This window comes from Myotis myotis, unplaced genomic scaffold (assembly GCF_014108235.1).
Source record: "Myotis myotis isolate mMyoMyo1 unplaced genomic scaffold, mMyoMyo1.p scaffold_m19_p_13, whole genome shotgun sequence".
Classification (NCBI taxonomy): domain Eukaryota; kingdom Metazoa; phylum Chordata; class Mammalia; order Chiroptera; family Vespertilionidae; genus Myotis; species Myotis myotis.
Window position 1 is genome coordinate 52,480,228 of NW_023416317.1, and position 20,662 is coordinate 52,500,889.

At 42.1% G+C, this 20,662-nt stretch overlaps 1 protein-coding gene across 3 annotated transcripts in view; it reads right to left on the bottom strand.

The window, feature by feature from the left end:
* Positions 1-20,662, bottom strand: part of ULK4 (unc-51 like kinase 4) — a 251,976-nt gene that overhangs the window by 166,349 nt on the left and 64,965 nt on the right. For all 3 annotated transcript variants that reach the window (XM_036333255.1, XM_036333256.1, XM_036333257.1), the window contains 5 exons: positions 13,356-13,489; positions 11,896-12,017; positions 11,437-11,493; positions 5,617-5,668; positions 5,417-5,511 (listed from right to left, as the gene is read on the bottom strand). In XM_036333255.1, the coding sequence (XP_036189148.1) occupies positions 5,417-5,511; positions 5,617-5,668; positions 11,437-11,493; positions 11,896-12,017; positions 13,356-13,489 (460 nt within the window). The remainder of the gene's footprint in view (positions 1-5,416; positions 5,512-5,616; positions 5,669-11,436; positions 11,494-11,895; positions 12,018-13,355; positions 13,490-20,662) is intronic.

Consider the following 20,662-nt stretch of genomic DNA (forward strand, 5'->3'; position numbering starts at 1 on the left):
CCTGCCTACGCTGATAAAAAGGCAGGAGAAACAATTCACAGCCCAACACCACCACCTGGCTGCCCAAACCAATGGAACGCTGCCCCGCACAAGCAAAGCCCACCACGCCTTGCCAACCACAGCACGGCCCCTCCTGGACAATAACGCAGGATGGTCAGTGACAGAGCTCAGGCACCAGCTGTATTTAGGAAGGAATTCTTACGGAGACCCAAAGACAGGAGCAGAGACAAGAACAAGGACCTCAGAGAGGATATTAGCCTCTGAAACTAACAGCTGCAGCGAACAGTAAACACAGCCTGGCTGAGGAGAGCCAGCCAGACACACATAAAATCTCACACTAAAGGCTCATTTATCTCAGGTCATTCCATCAGGTTTGTTTCTGTACTGGTTTAGGTGAAGCAATCCTAATATGTAAAAACCCTGGGTCCGTCACATCCACAACGACCGGAGGCTCGACCTAATGCCCAGGCTGCGTGCGCAGCAGGCTCTGGTGGGTGGGGACTTGTGGCAACGGAGATGGGGACAGGGGAGGTTGGGCTGGCACTCACACTCACTCACAACCGCACACATGCACAGACACACACAGCACCCACCAGCTCACAGCCTTTTCTCCCTTTCTTTCCCTCCCTCCCAGCTTGCTCTCAGAGCCTCTCTCAGAATAAGGAAACAAAACAGACTGGGCCTGAAGAGGCCTGGATGGAAGGGAGGGCGGGCAGAAGGTGGAGCAGCCCCCACTGGCCCCGCCCCCTCCCAGTGGGAAAGAGGAAAAGGGAGACAGGAAGGCAGAGAGGCCTGGAGGACTGCTGAGAAAAACAGAGAGAGACAGAGACTGGGCGAGATCAGGCCGGCAGGGGAGGGCAGTTGGGGGCAACCAGACATGCAGGGGAGGACAATTGGGGGCGAGATCAGGCCGGCAGGGGAGAGCAGTTGGGGGTGAGATTAGGCCAGCAGGGGAGAGCAGTTAGGGGCGATCAGGCAGGCAGGCAGAGAGGTTAGGGGCAATAAGGCAGGCAGAGGGGTTAGGGGCAATCAGGCAGGCAGGCTGGTGAGCAATTAGGAGCCAGCAGTCCCAGGGATCAGACCTAAACCGGCAGTTGGACATCCCCCAAGGGGTCCCCGATTGGAAAGGCTGCAGGCTGGGCTGAGGGAACCCTCCCCCCATGCACAAATTTCGTGCACCAGGCCACTAGTTGTGTAATAATTTTAGAAGTATTAGGATTAAGCAATTATGAAAATAGGCTAATGTTGTTAGAAATCAGAATTTTTACAAAGGAAGAAGGGACATGCAAATATGGAATGGGGGAAGGCAAGAGAGAACTATGTGGGGATGGACTAGATTTGAAGACACTGGTGTGAATACCTGACTCCAATATATATACGTGTATATACCTATGTGTATATACATACATGTATATAAGTGTGCATATGAGTGGGTTACATGTGTGTGTTCATAGATGTATATACATTTCCCAGCTATGTCTCAGAACTACAAGACAATAAATTTGAAAGGGCCTAGAGAAGCTAAGACATCTCAGGAAATAGCACCTTAGTTCCCCGAGTATGGTCTCTAATGCCATTTCCCACCAAAGGGAACCAAGGGCACCTCAGAGAAAACACTGATTCCAGGGCTAAGCCAGGGTAAGTTACAAGCTGAGCCAAAAATACCGTGTCGTGCCAGAAAGTACAGAATAGCTCAAAAAATCATGTCCTTTATCACAAGGACATGAGCCAACTAGACCAAATCTGCTATACTCTGAGCACCAAAATAATCACAGTAATGAAGCCATTAATAAAAATAGGAATCTGTGATAGACAGAATGCTGACAGACAGAAGTCCACATGCCTTAAACCTGTTGGTGTGTTACCATACACAGCAAAAGGGATTTTACAGATGTGATTAAGAGTTTTGATATGAGGTGTGCATCCTGGATTACACAGGTGGGCCCCATGTACGAGCAAGGGTCCTTATAAGAAGAGATGTGAAGATGCTGTGCTGCCAGCTTTGAAGATGGAAGAAGGGGCCATGAGCCAAGGAATGAAGGCAGCCCTAGAAGCTAGAAAAGGCAAGGAAACAGATTTTTCCCCTTAGAGCAGCGGTTCTCAACCTGTGGGTCGCAACCCCTTTGGGGGTCGAACAACCATTTCACAGGGGTCGCCTAAGACCATCGGAAAACACATATATAATTATATATTGTTTTTGTGATTAATCACTATGCTTTAATTATGTTCAATTTGTAACAATGAAAATACATCCTGCATATCAGATATTTACATTACGATTCATAACAGTAGCAAAAGTACAGTTATGAAGTAGCAACAAAAATAATTTTATGGTTGGGGGTCACCCCAACATGAGGAACTGTATTAAAGGGTCGCGGCATTAGGAAGGTTGAGAACCACTGCCTTAGAGCCTCCAAAAGGAAGACAGGGATGCTGACATCTTGATTTCACCCCCAAAGACTTAAAAATTTACAAAATGGCATGTTCTTTGTAAAAAAAAAAAAAAAAAAAAAAAAAAGATATTATGGTTAAGTTTATTGTTTTAAGTTAAATGAATTGAAATATATTATATATTTTAGGCCTTATGTATATTATTACCAGAATTTTCTAATAAAGAATCACCTTTATTTTTCCCATTGCTATCATAACATATTTTGGAAACCCCATGAGTGGAACAAATTCTCTGAACAAATCAAATCGTTATGGTATTTCTCACTGCTCTGTCGGCCACACCGGTGATTCCCAACTCTGAGACATTAAGTAGTGTAAACTCCGGGAAAACCTGAGTTAAGCACTTGCGCTCGGCGAGAACTAAATGCATGCATCCACCTCCAGATAGTAAGTATTGATCAGCGGCCTTGAACATAGTTGTGTAACATTTCAAACAGTGTTATGCTCCTTGGGAAGCCGAATCGTCAATTTCATGTATCCCAGTCATGCTCCTGAAGTGGCAGAGGATTTCCCATGAGCCACAGCATTAAAGATTCTTTTATGAAGCCCATGAGTTGCAATGACACCATTCCTATCATAATACACGCTGTAGCTTCAAGGATTATTATGATAGCATCTCATGATTAGAAAATAAACTACTGAATGTCTATTTCAATGATTTCAATGTAAGTACAGGTATTTGGAACTACTAGATCACAAAAATTCTCCATTGGGTTATTGCTCATTAAAGAAAACAATCAATAAGAAACACTTAAGCAAACACTATCTCAATGGAAGACTGAGAAATCATTACTCAGAAAGTGATCGTAACAAACAGGGTTTCTGCTAACAGTGGGTATTATTTGGATTAACGTTCTCACTGAACACAATTTAAAAATGCCAGATAAAATATAAAAGAACAAAACCTTAAAAATACGGAAGATCTGAAAAGACAATGGGGGAACTTTCAGACCAGTTTCTGAATGAAACCTTTACCCAGAGAGCTCAGCTGAACTCAACTCTCAGTGTGAGCATTTGTACCCAATTATCTTAGCACCAGGCACTTCCCAGTAGTGCAAACACAGGGCTCCAGGAGGGCCCGCTGGGGCAGAGAGGGAAGGCTGAGTCCAGGTCTTCCCACATGTAGAGTTCTGTGAGTTCCTACCCTGGGCCGGGCACTGAGGAGTGGAGATTCCGTTCAGATAAGGCAGTGGTCGGCAAACTGCGGCTCGCAAGCCACATGCGGCTCTTTGGCCCCTTGAGTGTGGCTCTTCCACAAAATACCACGTGTGGGCGCGCACATACAGTGCGATTGAAGCTTCGTGGCCCGTGCGCAGAAGTCGGTATTTTGTGGAAGAGCCACACTCAAGGGGCCAAAGAGCCGCATGTGGCTCGCGAGCCGCAGTTTGCTGACCACTGATAAGGAAAACCAGGCTGAGAAGGCTGCCCTAGGAAGTTAGGATCTCAGACTATAGTCTCAGGGATTTGCAAAAGGGGTGCAAAGGATCTGCGTCTAAGGAACCCTGACTGACAGAGCCCGGGACAAGCCTGAAGCCTCTTGGAGGAGGGAACACCCACCCACGGCTTCAGGGAGGGCCAACGAGCAGTGGATGTAAAGGCGGCCTCCAAGAACACAAGGTGATGTGGACACAAACAAGATCTGACAGACACCACAGCGCACCGCAGTCTTCTGATATTGGAATTATCACAAATAGTGTAAAACAACTACATCCAACAAATGTGAATAAATCAATCACAGACTAGGAAATATGTAGAGGGAAAAAAATATAGTAGATTGAAAAAAAACAGATAAGCAGAATTTCTAATGATAACAAAACTTCTACACATGAAAAATAACCAAAATTAAAAACTCAATGGCTATATTTAGTACCACACTGGACATGGAAGACAGAAATAGAATTAGCCAAAATATAAACAAAATTATCCAGAATATAACCCTAAAAGAGAAAAATGATGGAATATATCAAAAATATAGTGAGAAAGTTTAGTGTACACGTGATCTGAGTAGCTGAAGAAGACAGAGCAAAGAAAAGAGAGAATAAGCACAGATGATAACTGAGAATTTCCCAGAAATTATGAAAAAGGACAATCTAGATCTAAGAGGCACAGAGAATCCTGAGCAGAATAAATAAAAGCAGGTTCACATTTAGCTAAGTCATAGTGCATCTACAGAAAACCAAAGGCCTTCCCCTCCAAAAAAGTCTTAAAAGGGGATAAGGATCAAAAAAGGGGGCAAAAGGGACATTTGTAATACTTTCAACAATAAAGATTTTAAAAAGCCAGGCCAGCATGCTCAGTGGTTGAGCGTTGATCAATGAACCTGGTCAGGGCACATGCCTGGGTTGTGGGCTCAATCCCAGTAGGGAGCATGCAGGAGGTGGCCGATCAATGATTCTCATTCATGTTTCTATCTCTCTCTCTGCCTCTCCCTTCCATGCTCTGAAATTTTAAAAAAAAAAGACTTGAACAAGCACTTCATAAAAGAGTACTCCCAAATGGCCAAGAAACATTTGAAAAACTATGCAGCCTCATTAGCAGTCTTGATCATACAAACATTTAAAACTATGGCGAAATACTGCTAGATACCTACCCATTACAAAGTGTGAAGTAACAAGAGTTGGGAAGGATGAGGAGGGGGTCAGGTACCGCACTGCAGGGTCAATGTAAACTGGCCCCACCTCTTTGGAGAACACTTCAGTATTTTGTTCACCAGCTGAGTTTATGTATATCCTAGACCCACTGATCCCATTCCTAAGTATATGCCCTAAAAGTAGGGCCTTCTTATGCAGAGCAAAACACATGAACAAGAATATCATCAATATTTGTAAATGCCAAAAACTAGGTATAACTTAATGTCTATCAAAAGTAAATAAATGATGATATATGCACATACTCAGATTTCTACAATATGCAGAATTCCCAAGTAAATGAAAAAGCCTATTTTTTAAAAGCTGCAAGGACTGACCGTAGAGCAATAGTCCTTCAGTAAAACAGGATACTGTATTATTGCTTCAAAAGCTGACAACGTGATCTTGATAAATTCTTCCGATGCCATCAGTCCTAGAAATACAGGGGATTATTACAGGTGTTTGTTTACATGTTCAAAATCACAATATCAAAGTACCTCAGTCAAGGATGTAAAATGTCCCTATGGTGTCTACTCACCTATGGCTCCTTCTATGTTAGTTTCTCCTGAGTCTATCGACTTAATATGACTCTGAAAAATAAAAATACTAGTAAGTGGGGATTTCAAAATAACTCTGAAATAAAAAATAGGTAACAATTGGCCCCCACACCACCTACCATTCTTAATGAAACAACTCATGGAAGGCATTCAATACTATACACAAATTATGAACACCATAATCATTGTTTTAAAATATGATCATCTGACACTGTATATACACATTATTAACTATGATCATTTTTAAACATCCCAATCACTATCGATGAGACTTAATGTTGGAATAAATTCAATAGCAAGGTAAGTCCAGAAAGGACAACCTGCAAGAGTGAAGGTAATCCAACTGACACATAACCATTCCCAGTAACAGCCACACTCACTCACCAGGAGAGACAAGTCTTTTGACGTAAATCTACCCAAATGTCTCTGGGTCACTAAGAAAGATAAGACTGAACTGTGTTTATACTGTGATCTTTCCGGCACAATTTTAAAAAGAATCCAGAGACAAAGCACAAACATAGATGTGAACATAAAGGGAACCACTGGAGAGGTTCCCTTTGGGGAAGGGAAATGCTGAGAGAGGGCAGCGTGTTTTCACTTTTCACTTTCTGCCTGTCTGCACTGCTGGAATTCTCTAACCATGCATGTGTATTCATTTTTTCTTTCTAAATGTCAATCGGAGTACTATGACTTCTTTTAGCTTCTTTTCTTCCTTATACCTCCCCTGTTTGATTTTTTTAAGTCCCCACGTAATGTCTCATTGATTTACCAATTTTAATGTCTTGATATGTCTTCCTTCTCAGTGTGATGGGAATGACTCAGGTGAGAGTGAGGACAGAGTAGGAGGCACTGGAGATTCAAGGGAAGAGGGAACTTGTAAAGGGTGATGTAGGTGAGCGTGCAGGTACATAAAACAGGAACGTGAGCTAGATGCACCCCCAGTCTGCAGAGAGGGTGCACCTGAGACGAGCAGTCATGAGTTTAAAGTGAGGCCAGCTACTCACACGCTGTTCTTCTCTAGCTATAGGTAGCCCCTCAGAGCAGGGGTGGATACATAGAGAACTGAGTCGAACCAGGATTAGGCTCTGCCAGAGGAGGGCAATGGAGAAAACGGAGGGGAGGGAGGTACAAGTGAATCCAGGGCAGGGAAGGGGGCTGGAACTCTAAGGAACCCTAAGTTGAGTAAAGACCAAAGGCAGCTGTTGGGCCATGAGAGGGCAGGATGAAGACTGGAAAGACCAACTGAAGTCACAGAGGAATGAAAGGGCTGTTGGAGATGGGGAGCAGAAGCACTGAAAATTAGGAGGGAAGGCCAGTGTGATGCTGCAAGTAAGTTCATGGGTGTAGGCAGCTGTGGAGGGAAAGACAAGAAGGTGGCGGAGGAGCTCAGAGGCTGTGTTGGAAGGGCCCTCCGTAGGGATATCCAATTCTCCAAGAATGGTACTAGGAGCAGCATGGAGAGACTGGCAGTGGCCCAATGAAGAAAGATTCTGAGGAATGAGGGGCAATGACCAAGAAATCTGTACGTGAAGTCTGTGTCACAGCACAGGGGTAACGCAGGCTACCTTCTGATGGTGCAAGTTTCAAAGCTGGGAGTTTTAGCAGAGGAGCTAAAAGGATGAACGCCTGCCCACAGATAGGCTCCTTGGGTGAAGGAGTGCAGAGCAGAACACGGCCCCATCTAAAGGGAAAGATGGAAAGCTATGGCTCCAGGGCAGGCGGTGCTATTCAATATCATTTAGTGCTACACTGCGAAGAAGCTGAAAATAAGTTCCTGCAGCAAATTGAGAATATGAATTCAAGGTTTGTAGAAAAAGGAGAAAAAACTCATAACAAGAACATTTGCTTGGCAATGAATAATTATATATTTTTTTTCAAATATAAGATTGCACTCTCTCTGCTTTATTTACTGCAACTGAAGTAAAAAAAATCAATCAACAAAGCAACATTCGCTTAAAATAAGAATCTGCAGAAGGCAGGAAGTATGTCTTTTCTTAGAATAACTATCTCAGTGCCAGGGTATGTAAAGATTCATGAATGATGGAGTTCATAATTATATTCTTGCATGAAAATCTATCAAAATAATGTTATCATTTCTTTCTCCTCTTTTATTTGAAAATTTGAATTGTGATGCCTTTCTGTAGAAAACTATAACACCACACAACCATGACGCTTCTATCAACTAGGGAGGCCAAAACTTAAGAACAACACAGCAAAATTCTCTTCCTCAGCTCATTAATCAAGAGCATCTTCAAAAGGACAAGAGAAGCACAGTGAACATTAGGTTAATACACACCATGAGTTCCCGAACATATTTCCTCAATGTCATCACTTCCTGTTTCCCAGCCCAATTCAATGGAGGCCCAAAAAACGACAGTATTTACCATAGGATTTCCCCATCGCACCCGCCAGATACTTTACTGCTAACAGTGTCCTTAGGTTCTTTGTTTTACTGAAGAGGAAAACAAGTATGATGACACACTGCTTCTGTCAATAAGAAGTGAAAGAACAATTAGCAGCTGTACAGCCCTCTTTTGCCTGAAGCCTTTGAAAACTTAATAATGGTTTGCAAGTATCCTGCCAATTTTTCCCCCAAATACTAGCCTCTTTTAAATATAAGAAGACCAAAATTTTGTTTTACTTGGGGGCAGGTGGAGGTTAATTCCTATACTCATGCCTCTATATATAAGAAGTATCCTAAATTTTTCTACCTAAAAAATAAAAATGTCCACAGATCAAAGAGGCAAACCATGTGCTGGTACCAGTACAGAAATGGAAGCCAATGGGAAGCACAATTCCAAAGCCCCCTCCAGCCTGCTCCTTTAGGACCCTTTTAATGAGGGGAGATCACACCAACCTTGACTGCCGTCTCCACGCCCACCTGAGGCAGGGCAACAGCCTCTGCAGAGCTGCTGTAGCAGAAGCCTAGAAAGTTCTTGGCAGCAAGTTGTGCTACAGGATAGTTACTAAAGGTGGACCAAGTTTAAATACTTCAAATTAAGGCATATTTTTAAAATATGAAAAGATAATAGACCTGCCATAGTACATACAGTAGCTACTCAACCAGATAAATGTTGAAAAATACAGAAAATGGTATTTATCTACAGATAGACCAGGAAGGCTTCCCGAACATCATGCTAAGTATCTACACATGAATGGAACATGACACCAAGACAGAGACGCATTGTGCTCAGGATACTTTCACAAAGTCATTCTATGAACTGGGCTACAGACATTTATAGCTGTGCAGCCCAAACAAAACAAAAACAAAGCCTCTCAAACAAGTTGAGGAAACTTTTGTTTAAACAAAATTAAAAAGAATACCCTTAAAGCAGAAAACTCAAGAGGCAGTAGTTTGCTAACCAGCACTGTGAATTTCTAAGGGGCTCTGAGACATGGGAGTAGTAGACTGTGCCTCATGGTATCAGTAGGTCACTATTGCCTTGAATAATATCTTTGGTGTCTTCTGGATAGATTAGGAATCAACTCATAGAAACAACATCCAACCTCAATGGCTCATAATAACGTGCACAGAACTGTGTGGATAACAAAATCCAGGTCTTTAATTTGAGTTAATACTTTTCTCTCTTTTACTAGTATTTCATCAGTGCCAACACACAGCTAAGGCCAGATAACAGATGTGATAAGAACAATAACAAAAGAATTCTGGGACTGGCCCAGATTCCATCTAGGAAAATGTCCTGAAGAGAGCTCAAAGACCTTTTCCATTTAATTGGCCTAAACTCCCTCTATTTGAGTGACATTATAAGGGGAAAAAAACTGATAAAAATGTTCCAATATCACAGTTATCTTTGAACCAAGTAAGTTATTTTCTTTCTTTCTTTTAATATATTTTTATTGATTTCAGAGAGGAAGGGAGAGGGAGAGAGAGATAGAAACATCAATGATGAGAGAGAATCACTGATCAGCTGCCTCCTGCACGCCCCCTACTGGGAACTGAGCCTACAACCTGGGTATGTGCCCTTGACCAGAATCGAACCAGGGACCCTTCAGTCTGCAGACCAGTGACACTCTAGCCACTAAGCCAAACCAGGTAAGGCCCAGGCAAGTTATTTTCCATTCTTAAAAGGGCCTCCATAAAGAAGCCCCTACAAAATACCCCCACCCCTCACAGAGTACACCCACATCTGGGAGAAGGTTAGGAGACCTTTCCACATTATGCCTCCTCCCTTGTTTCTGAATTACGTGGAGCAGATGAGTTCTCCCCTAAAACCCATGTAATTCCTGAAAGTCCATAAAGACCTTTATGTTGGAGACACTTGGTAGTTCTCTTGAAAACTACAGTGTACTTAGTGAATGTAGGCAGAGAAAAGTATTACCCTTGAGAAAAAAGTAAGAGAATGAACACAGGGACAGTTACATCTGTCCCAAACAAACACTGTGCCAAAATATTCCGAGGTGGGCTCCACAAGCAAAATTACTATTTCCACGCATTGATATGGAGTGCAATGGGATTAAAAATACAGAATTATAGTCATGTTACAATGATACCCATATTGTACATAGAAGCAGATTGAAGAGCAAATTAAAGAAGGTGGTAAACAATGTTCTAATAATTTGCAAACTTATGAGCATATAACAAAAATTATGTACTTTGTAGAATTTGGATTCAAGGCGCCAGGGTGATAAAGATTTGAAACTGAGCACAAAAGGACCCCACTGCATTGCCTGCACACACTTCTTACTAAAAGTCAGTGACCTGCACTCCACATCTGTACTTCAAACCATTCTTCACCCTATGATGGACCGTCTAGCTAGACTCTAGCCTACAGCGGTTCTCAACCTGTGGGTCGCAACCCCTGAAAATACATCCTGCATATCAGATATTTACATTGCGATTCATAACAGTAGCAAAACTACAATTATGAAGTAGCAACGAAAATAATGTTATGGTTGGGGGTCACCACAACATGAGGAACTGTATTAAAGGGTTGCGGCATTAGGAAGGTTGAGAACCACTGGTAGAAAGTTCTATTCTCACTTGTGGGTGACGATCCTTTTTTTATTCAAAACAAACAAACAAACCAAAAAAACAAAAAACAACAACAACCAATAACCTTGAGATGTTTGCTTCACTTAACAGACACCTCTGTAGCATTTTTAAAATCTCAGTTCAGTGTTCATAATAAACATCAAAGCAAAAGTGGAAGAGCTGCGTGACAAACGTCTTAGCTTTCCCTCTGAAAAGCTCCCCATTTTATGGAGGATACATACGGTAACTGCCAGGCAAGGGCAAAAGATAATATAATTCATGGGCCACAATCTGAACACAAAGACTATTTTTTGTGAGCAAAAACTGGAATGAAAAAGAGCACACTGATTTGTTTTTCATTGCTACCCATCTCATCAAAATTAAAGAAAAAGTTAAATTAAGCTTAACTTAGAGAAGTGCCATAAAAAGTGACTGCACATAATTGGGCAAGGTAAGCCAATGCAAATAATAATGACAATGCATCCCCAGCATTCCCTTTCCACCAGTTTTATTATTTAAAATTTCCTCAGAATGTGTAATACCAAAGTGGATAAAAGTGTTTGCTATGGACTTACTTACCCTACTTGGGGCTGTCTGTGAACAACATACATTATCAGGAGAAAATGCATTTTTCTCCAAATGTCAAATTTTATTACAGTTAACAGATAAAAATAGAAAAAGGTCGCCTCCCTAGAGACAAATAAATGCCACGAGAATTTTAAAATTATCTCATTCTGACACCAAATTCCACCAACAGTAGAGACAGCCACATTTTTATTAGGGACATGAAAAATTCAGTGTTACTCACAAGAATGGTTCCATAACTGAAAAGGAACTCTTCCGTTACAACTCTAGGTCGAAATACCTGCGTGGTGAGAGTTTCCATAGATTAGATCCTGAAAGTCATGTACAAGGGGGAAAAATAAGCATGTTTTGTCTGAGTTGGTGTTTCTCAGCTCTAGTTTACAAAGAAGGTGAGTCACAGCCTCGCCAGAGCAGCTCAGTATTTGAAAGTCGACCCATGAACCAAGAGGTTGCTGGTTCAATTCCCCATCAGGGCACATGCCAGGGGTGTGGGCTCGATCCCCAGGAGGGGGCGTGCAGGAGGCAGCTGATCAATGATTCTCTCTCATCATTGATGTTTCTATCTCTCTCTCCCTCTCCCTTCTTCTCTCTCTAAAAAATAAAAAAAATCAATACAAACATATTTTTTTTAGAAAAAGAAGGGAGTCGCAGTCATATTATTTTTCTCTGGATAAGATCATACCTGGGAGGTGACGAGGTGAAGCACCACGGGCATCAGGGGGAGACAAAGCTTCAGCTGCTTCACCTGAACTGTTGACGGGTGTTTACGACCGGACACATTAGCCAGGGCGGTGAGAATGTCACCTGCGGAGGTGAAGGTCACGGATACTCAGCGACCACCCATCACGGCTGGAAAACTAGTAAGATTGCTGAGGGAATGAACCTCCACATAAATGGGGTGGAGAGAAGCTGAGGTATTACTTACAAATATTGAGACTCTAACAAAAAGCTGTGGCTTCTAAATCTCTCACCTAGAAATCTGAGTTTATAAATAGCACGGTAGAGTGGGGGGGGGGGGGGTCTTAGAAATAATTTTCCTTCCTTTTGTGTGTGTGTTTTCCAAATTTCAAGCATAAGTGCCTATTACTTTGGTAAACAGAAAAAAAAATATTAAAGATAAGTGAACAGATTATAGATCACAATTTCTAATAGAATAGATGGAAATAAAAAACAGGTCAATTCATAAAACTTCTCATTGGATGATAAGCCCAATAGTAAATAAAACTTGTGTTGTGGATAACTGAACCGTATCATCATCTCCTAAAAAGAATGAGTCTAGTAGTAAGAAACTCGACTCACAAAGCCTTCAGACTGAAGATTAAAGAAAGGTGACAATGCAAAATAAATTTTGAAATGCTCTATTTTCAGTCATTAACAGGCAAAAAAATCTCCCAAAGTATCAGTAAGAGGCACAGAGGCATATTGTTCAGCCATGAAGATATTTCCATTACTCTGACTTCATATCATGAATTTCAGAGTCTAAGTATATTTTACCATAATGGGTGGGATCAGTTTAGCATTTACACGTTCCTGGTTTCATGCTACATCTGCTGCAGAAGCACGGAATGGGATTTAAACTAAATGTAAGCATCCCTTAGATTTTAATTTCTGCAAATAACAACGAAATAAGGGATTAGCTGTAATGAACATCTTTTGCAAATCATTATTAGATACTTTTTAATTTTTCAAACTATAGACAGTTTTAAATTTTAATATCAAAAGCTGTTAATATTAAATGTTAATGGTTATTCATTCCTAAGTCCTTTTAACAATAAATTAATCTGTGGTTCTCATCTAAGAGAGTAAGTTTTTTAAGCAGAGAGAAATTTAAGAAAGGCTACCCAAGATAAGAGCCCAAGTCCAATTCTGAGCGAGTAAAATGCTTTTCTTTTACTTATTTTTCAAAACCACCCATTTACCATAGATGACACCCCAACATAACCTTTAGCCGGCCCCTTGCCTCCATCAGCTCACTGATGCAAAATAACTAGGAAGACAGAGAAGGCACATGGAGATCTTGAAACTACACATTCAAGACAGAGTGGCACTGCACTCGCCTCCAATCACACACCAGCGAGAATAAAAAAAGCCAAGTCCCGGCAAGGTGAGCAGCAAGGGGCCTGGAAGGGGACTGCGATTTACCCAGGAGGCGCGGCACTTCCCGCACGATGTGGCGGATGAGGAGGTCCAGGCATCTGGACAGGTACTCGCTGCCGCTCGGCTGCTCCTTGCCTGGGGAGGTCTTCCTGCTGTCCCTCTCGATGTGCATCACCAGTCTGCAAGCAGAAGAGCACGACAGGTCACCTCGCAGGAGAAGAGAGCTGATGGCATCTGTCTGGTGATGCGGCCGAGGCACCGTCTCCAGGGGGCGGGCGACCCAATCATGTTGACATTCAGATTGGTGGCAACAGGTCAGGCGCAGCCCATTTTGGTCTCAGAAAAAGTCTCTCATTTATGCAGAAAGACAGACAGACAACTGGCAGCTCCGCCAGGGTATAACAGGACTGCCCTGATGACGTCATCTGCCCTGGGCCCATGAAAAGAAATCGCATTCCCCAGGTGACAGTGAAAGGCAAACAAAGGCATCTGGACAGAAGACGGTTTTTGGAGTTTCAAAGATTCAAAGTAGAACCAACCATAGGTTGCCTGCACTTTGTCATCAGTATTCAACATATTCAACTTGCTTGGAACCTCAGGCCAATTGCATGAATTCCAGTTCCTTCAGTAAATCGTGTCCATAAATCCAAAGAAAGAGTTTCGTTCCATCACCAGGTTTTATATGTCCTTTTGTCCAGTAGTTTTATGATATCTGCCTTTTAATGCACTTATTTCTTCTTCAACATCAATTTCTGAACCAACTGTGTCCACCCCAGAACGCGGGGTCATATTGGACCATCACTCTAGATCAGTGATGGCGAACCCATGACACGCGTGTCAGAGGTGACACGCGAACTCTTTTTTTTGGTTGATTTTTCTTTGTTAAATGGCATTTCAATATATAAAATAAATATCAAAAATATAAATCTTTGTTTTACTATGGTTGCAAATATCAAAACATTTCTCTATGTGACACGGCACCAGAGTTAAGTTAGGGTTTTTCAAAATGCTGACACGCCAAGCTCAAAAGGTTCGCCATCACTGCTGTAGATACTCAGGATGCTGTTTACAAGTTTTAGGCCCATATCCATCCCCTTTGCTGGACCCACCAGTCGTCTTCCCGTTCCCCTCAGTGCTCTAAAGCAGTGGTTCTCAACCTTCCTAATGCCGCGCCCCTTTAATACAGTTTCTCATGTTGTGGTGACCCCCAATTTCATTGTTACAAATTGAACATAATGAAAGCATAGTGATGAATCACAAAAACAATATGTAATTATATATGTGTTTTCCGATGGTCTTAGGCAACCCCTGTGAAAGGGTCGTTGGACCCCAACAGGGGTCGCGACCCACAGGTTGAGAACCGCTGCTCTAAAGGCACAGAGCCCGCTGACTGCATCAGGCAGAGGCCCCTGTGCAGCGGCCCCCTTGCTGGCCTCCCTAGCCGCCATCCATCTCCCAGCTCTGTTCGCACACTCATCCCAGCCAACTGCTACTTCTCAGGGAGAACTTCCAACCAGCTCCCACTGCCAACTGCAGAGGTAGTTTACACGTAATAAGTACACGTAGAGGGTACTGAAACCTTAACCCTTAGAATCTCTGTGGCTCTCTCAGCAGATTTATTCATGGTTCTGCCTTTCTGCTTATTATTATTTGGAGCCTTATGTGTGAACACATGGGGATAAAACTAAATTAAAAGTCGTAAGTGCAGCCCTGGCCGGTTTGGCTCAGTGGATGGAGAATCGGCCTGCGGACTGAAGGGTCCCGGGTTTGATTCCGGTCAGGGGCGTGTGCCTTGGTTGCAGGCACGTCCCCAGTGAGGGGTGTGCAGGAGGCAGCTGATCGGTGTTTCTCTCTCATCGATGTTTCTAACTCTCTATCCCTCTCCCTTCCTCTCTGTAAAAAATCAATAAAATATATTTTTTTAAAAAGTCGTAAGTGCCATGTAAGCCGGTTAGCATTCTCTGTTCTAGTTGCAGATGACAGCCCACGCCACACGCTAACGAGTATATGACATTGGTCAAATGCAGAGAAAATATGCCTAAGTCAGCAGAAATATATCAGTACTGCTTAAGGAATCTGACCACAAAACCTCTTGTTTAATGAGTAAACCAAAGAAACAGGACTCCACTATTTCATAAGTGAAATCCAAAATTTGCAGAGTATAAAAAAGTAAATTCTCACTTGTCTATAAGGAGTCATATTTTTCTCTAAAATTTAAATGATCTATGACAAAATTTAATAACGTGAAGCTTAATTAGCATAGTTTAAAAGATCTTTCAGGCAAAAGCTACCCGAACAGTTTTCAAACACTAGTACAGGCTGTTAACACACACGAAAACGCTCACTGGCTCTGCTGGGAGAAATACAAGACTGATGGGCTCCATAACAATCTGAAACGAACTCTAGAATGATCCTCCGTTTCTCCCTTCTGGGATGCTCTCCCCACTGCCTCCCATTACAGAATGTGTTTACACAAGCTACAGAATAAATTCACTTTACTGACAAGGCAACATGAGTTACTAAAAGAATTCACAGTCTACGAAAGGAATAAAATATGGGAACATTTGAGTGTAGTATCCATAAACACTTTCCAATGGCTCTACGACCAAACTGCACATGATATTTCCTGGCGTCCTACAAGGGTATCAAGTTAAAAAGATCAACAATCTGAACAGTAACCCAAGTAGACCACAAATAAATAAGATCCCTTCTCTTTTTTGCCTCCAGTGCCTTTAATAGGATCATTTCTCCCCAGGACTGTGTTTCCCAATCTACTCCCACCCCCGTTTTCCCCCAGGATTCATTCCCACTAACTGGACCACACTTTCCTTACTCCCATCTCTAAAGGAATCCTTATGCTCACTCCACACACATCCACCTCTATGCTTCCCTCCCTGCCTTCTAGAATGTCCACCTACTGCATCTCCATGCTTCTGTGGCCAAACGTGCCATGTCCTGTACTTGTTTCACCCTCTAGTACCTACACCAGGGCAGCGCCTATCGTAAAATGAGCTCAGTGACAACAAGGATGACAACATCGCATCCACTCACTTCGTGGATATTTGCAGTGTCTACTGCGTGCTGAGCATTTTTCCAGTGGATGGGTATTCAGCTCATGGAATGCAAATTCAAGTGGGAAGAAAAAGGCAATTAGCAAATAAATACCTAAGAAATAGTTAAGGTGATGATAAGCCTTATAGCAAAGATTAAAGAAGAGTAAGACAGTCAGTCACAGGTCAGAGCAGGCCCTCTGGCAGGATGTCCTGCAAACAGGTCGGGAGTGTGTTGAAAGGAGGGCCACGCATTCCAGGCAGTCGGGAGGTACATACAGTATCCCAAAGGCCAGGCCACGGGTGGTGTGTTCTTCTGTGGCTGGCGCTCAGGGAAGGAGATCAGAGAGCAAACCAGGCTCTAGCCCTTGTCAGACCTTGTAGGCCGTGGTAAGAATCTTGCATTTACCCCCAGTAGGGAGGAGTGGCCTGATCTGATCTGTGGTTAAAATCAGCACTCTGGAGACTGTGAGAACAGACCATAGAAACACAGGAAGACCAGTTAAAAGCAACTGTAACAGCTCAGGTGAGAAACTGTGGTGGTAGTGTGGGAAGGATAGGAATTGATGAGATACTGGATGTCTTTGTAAGGTATAAATAATTAGATTTGCTATTGGTTGGACAAGAAAGAAAGAAAGAAAGAGAGAAAGAGAGAGAGAGAGAGAGAGAGAGAGAGAGAGAGAGAGAGAGAGAGAGAGAGAGAGAGAAAGAGAGAAAGAGAGAAAGAGAGAAAGAGAGAAAGAGAGAAAGAGAGAAAGAGAGAAAGAGAGAAAGAGAGAAAGAAACCAAGAGTAACTCCATGCAGCTAACCAACAGGAAGGACAGAGCGGCCACTGATCGAGATGGGAGAGGACCACTGGAGTAACAAGTCCACGGCAGGAAAACCACTATTAGACATAGCAATGCCGATGCCGTGCTGGCAGCTGATGTGCAAGTCTGAGTTCACAGGGACAGTCGTGATCGAGATGGGAGAGGATCGCTGGAGTAACAAGTCTGCGGCAGGAAAACCACCATTAGACATAGCAATGCCGATGCCGTGCTGGCAGCTGATGTGCAAGTCTGAGTTCACAGGGACAGTCGGGCTGGCGGCATTAATGTGAAAGTGCTCCTGGAGCAGATGCTGTTGAAGGCCACTGATCCAATGAATCACCTGGGGAGTACACGGCTCAGGACTGGGCCTTGGAGCCACTGCCACACCGGCTAACAGGTGAAAAAGCACCAGCAAGAGAAACGGAGAGTGAGTGACTGGTGAAGAATGAAGAAAACCAAGAAAAGCAGCCACGCTGCCCAGCAGAGAGACTTCAAGAAAGAAGACAGTAGACGTCTAGTTTCGGGTGAAGGTGAGTTAGGCTAGTCAGCCAAACCTTCCCACCACAACAGAGCAACAATGAAAAGTGCTGAATAAAATACATACCCACTTAATATATAATCACATCAAATTGTGTAGATTACATATAAACGAAAAAAAGTGCCTAAGACAACTGTCTACTATTAAAAAAGAACTTTCAGTGAAAGCAGCATACAGTGGTGTAGAAAGTGCTATATCAGAGACAATTTAAATGCAAAAGGAGAAGGTATACTCTGAAATACTCAGAACAAACTCAAGGAACTGATGTCAAACTCTGTGGTGACACTCCAATAAAGCAGTTTAAAAAGGGGCACGTGGACTGTTGAAATAAGTATATTTTATGAAATGTAATAACGAAAAAACCCAAAGCAATACATTGTTTTATTTTGGTTTTGCTTTTTTAAAGCAATACATTATCTTATATATGAAATTGTAAGTACATATGTGTAACAACAGTAACAAATTAGGTATCTACAGTCACAGAGGGATATTTGTACATTTCATCAAATTCCTAAAAGATGTATATATTCAACAGGGTCCCAAAAGAAACGTCTTTTTTGAAACTTCCATTGCACGAGGCTTAGCACCACTAAGTAAGTTAGTTAGTAACTAATTCATTTATTATCATGGTACTCAACATAAATAGATACCTGATCAAGGAAATTATTGATAGCAAAAGAAGTATGGTAACATGCTCCAGCCCATGAAAGTCACTCATCTCGCCAGTAGCCCATTAGAAAAGCCTAGCTTGACGGAAAGAAGAAATGGCCTCCTGACAACTCAGTCACAGCGCCAACTGGGAAACACAATGGAAAGCTGGGCTCTATCTTACAACAATGAAGCAAACGTTTTGAATCAGCAAGCAGTGCTTTTGTCTCTTCCATAGTCTGAACAGAGGTCTGGTAACCAACGGGTAGAAGTGGGAGTGACCGCCTGTCACGATTAGATCTAATGACCCGCTCACAGGATTTTTCTTCCCATTTCCATGACCCTGAGCTCCGCTGGACTGGTTCCCAGGAAGGAAAGTTCCACCAGAGGCCACAACAATTCAATTTGGGGGAATGAAGAAGGTTACTCCGCTGGATGAGTGATCACGATTACCAAGAGAAAATCGGGGTGCAGACAGGGGCAGCCAGAACCCACAGGGTCTCTAGGTCCTTCCATATCTAATAGATAAAGTTCATGAAAACCTCCCAACCAAGAAAAGGCAGGTTCAGATCTTCCAGGTATCTGACATCCTCAGCCAGTGTCCAAACCTGTAATTCAAGGTTATTTATGTCAGCAGACCGCTGGATCATAGGGATTCCTGATACACACTTGGAAATGCCCTCAAAAAGGTAGCCCCACCAATTGGCTAAAAGTAGTCCCTATATTTTGGACATAAGATAGTGATAGTTTTCTTGTCTTAATTTGATATTACGATGGGTAGAAATAATATTTGCTTATTTCAATTTGCATTTTTTATTACTAATGAGGCTGAAGATCTGTTCACATCTTTATAAATCCCTTTACAATACACAGATTGTTATATATAATGCAAAAATGTACAGATTTTGTAAGCATGAGATTTTTGATTTATGATTTAGGGGGAATATAAAAGTATCTGATCTATATATAGCCCCAGAATTTCCTTTTATGGTTTCTTTCGTTATGGTTTCTACTCAGGAAAGCTGTCCTTACCCATATTCAAACATATTTTTTTCTTCCAGCTGTTTATAGTTTCTTTGGGTACATAATTCTTTAATCCATCTGGAACTGACTTTTGTATGGTGTAAGCTGAGAAGATACTTTTTCCCCACACAGTTAACCAATCACACAGGGTAAATATTTTTTTAATTGTTCTTTTAAGATCAAAGCAGCTTTTTTTTTCACTCATAACCATATTAACAGCAATGCTATGGAGGGGGCAACAGCTCTAGGAAGACCTGATCCATCAGGAGGCACTGGCATTTCAGGCTCGCAGCAAACCCATACAATGGACATAAAAGACTATTCATCCTCTAAAAGGGTTATCATTTCTAGAGACACACAGGACCCTATTTTATCACCCGCCATATTCAGTATGAGCATGAAGCCATTTGAAGAAATAGGTGGAGATTCAGGGGCCATCATATCATTTTTATCCGATTCCGACAGCTCCATTTCACTGCTGCCACGCTAGAAAGACTTGAGATCTGACATCATAAAAAATGTGCTGAGATTTAATCCATAAAAGGCCAACGGTGATGATGGTAAGCAGGAAAAATATCTACATAATGCAGCAAAGGTTATCGTGGGCTCCTGATATGAGCTTTTGGGTCTCAGCACACAGTAGCACGTGGTGAGCTCAGAACTCCAGCGGCTGGTAGAGTTTCAGGAGACAAGGAAGGAGGGGAGAACATTTTTCCATATAAACTCATCACAGAGACTTTTAACATCTCTCTGGCCTGAGTCTGCCCCTCTTTTCCATACCTTTATATTCAACCTTGCATTTTATGTGCATACCAACTAATACGTGGGCTGCAGAGCACCAAGGAACAAATAGAAACCAACTTTGCACAGTCTGTACTCGTGCCTGTGTGTGTCTGGGAGTAATTTTATTACCGAATTTAATCTACAAAGCCTAAAAAATTTGAGCTTTGACTGTCTTAGGGGTTCCCCTTCAAAATTAACTGGTACCTACTAGTAATATTTCTTTTAGTTTTAAGGGGTTGTTGCTTCATTAAATATTTTTCTTAATTATAGGAGTGAAATGTACTTACTGTAATAAGGCTAAAAATAAAAATGAATTAAGATACATAATATCCCCATCCCACCCTCCTCAGATAACATGCATGTATATCTCTCCATGCAGATTTTTAAAAATAAAATTTTATACAAATACACACAAATAGAAGAGTTTTGCCATTTTTGTTGTTTTCTAAAAATAACTTCATAATCCTATATAATAAAAGCCCAGTGACCATAACGGCAGA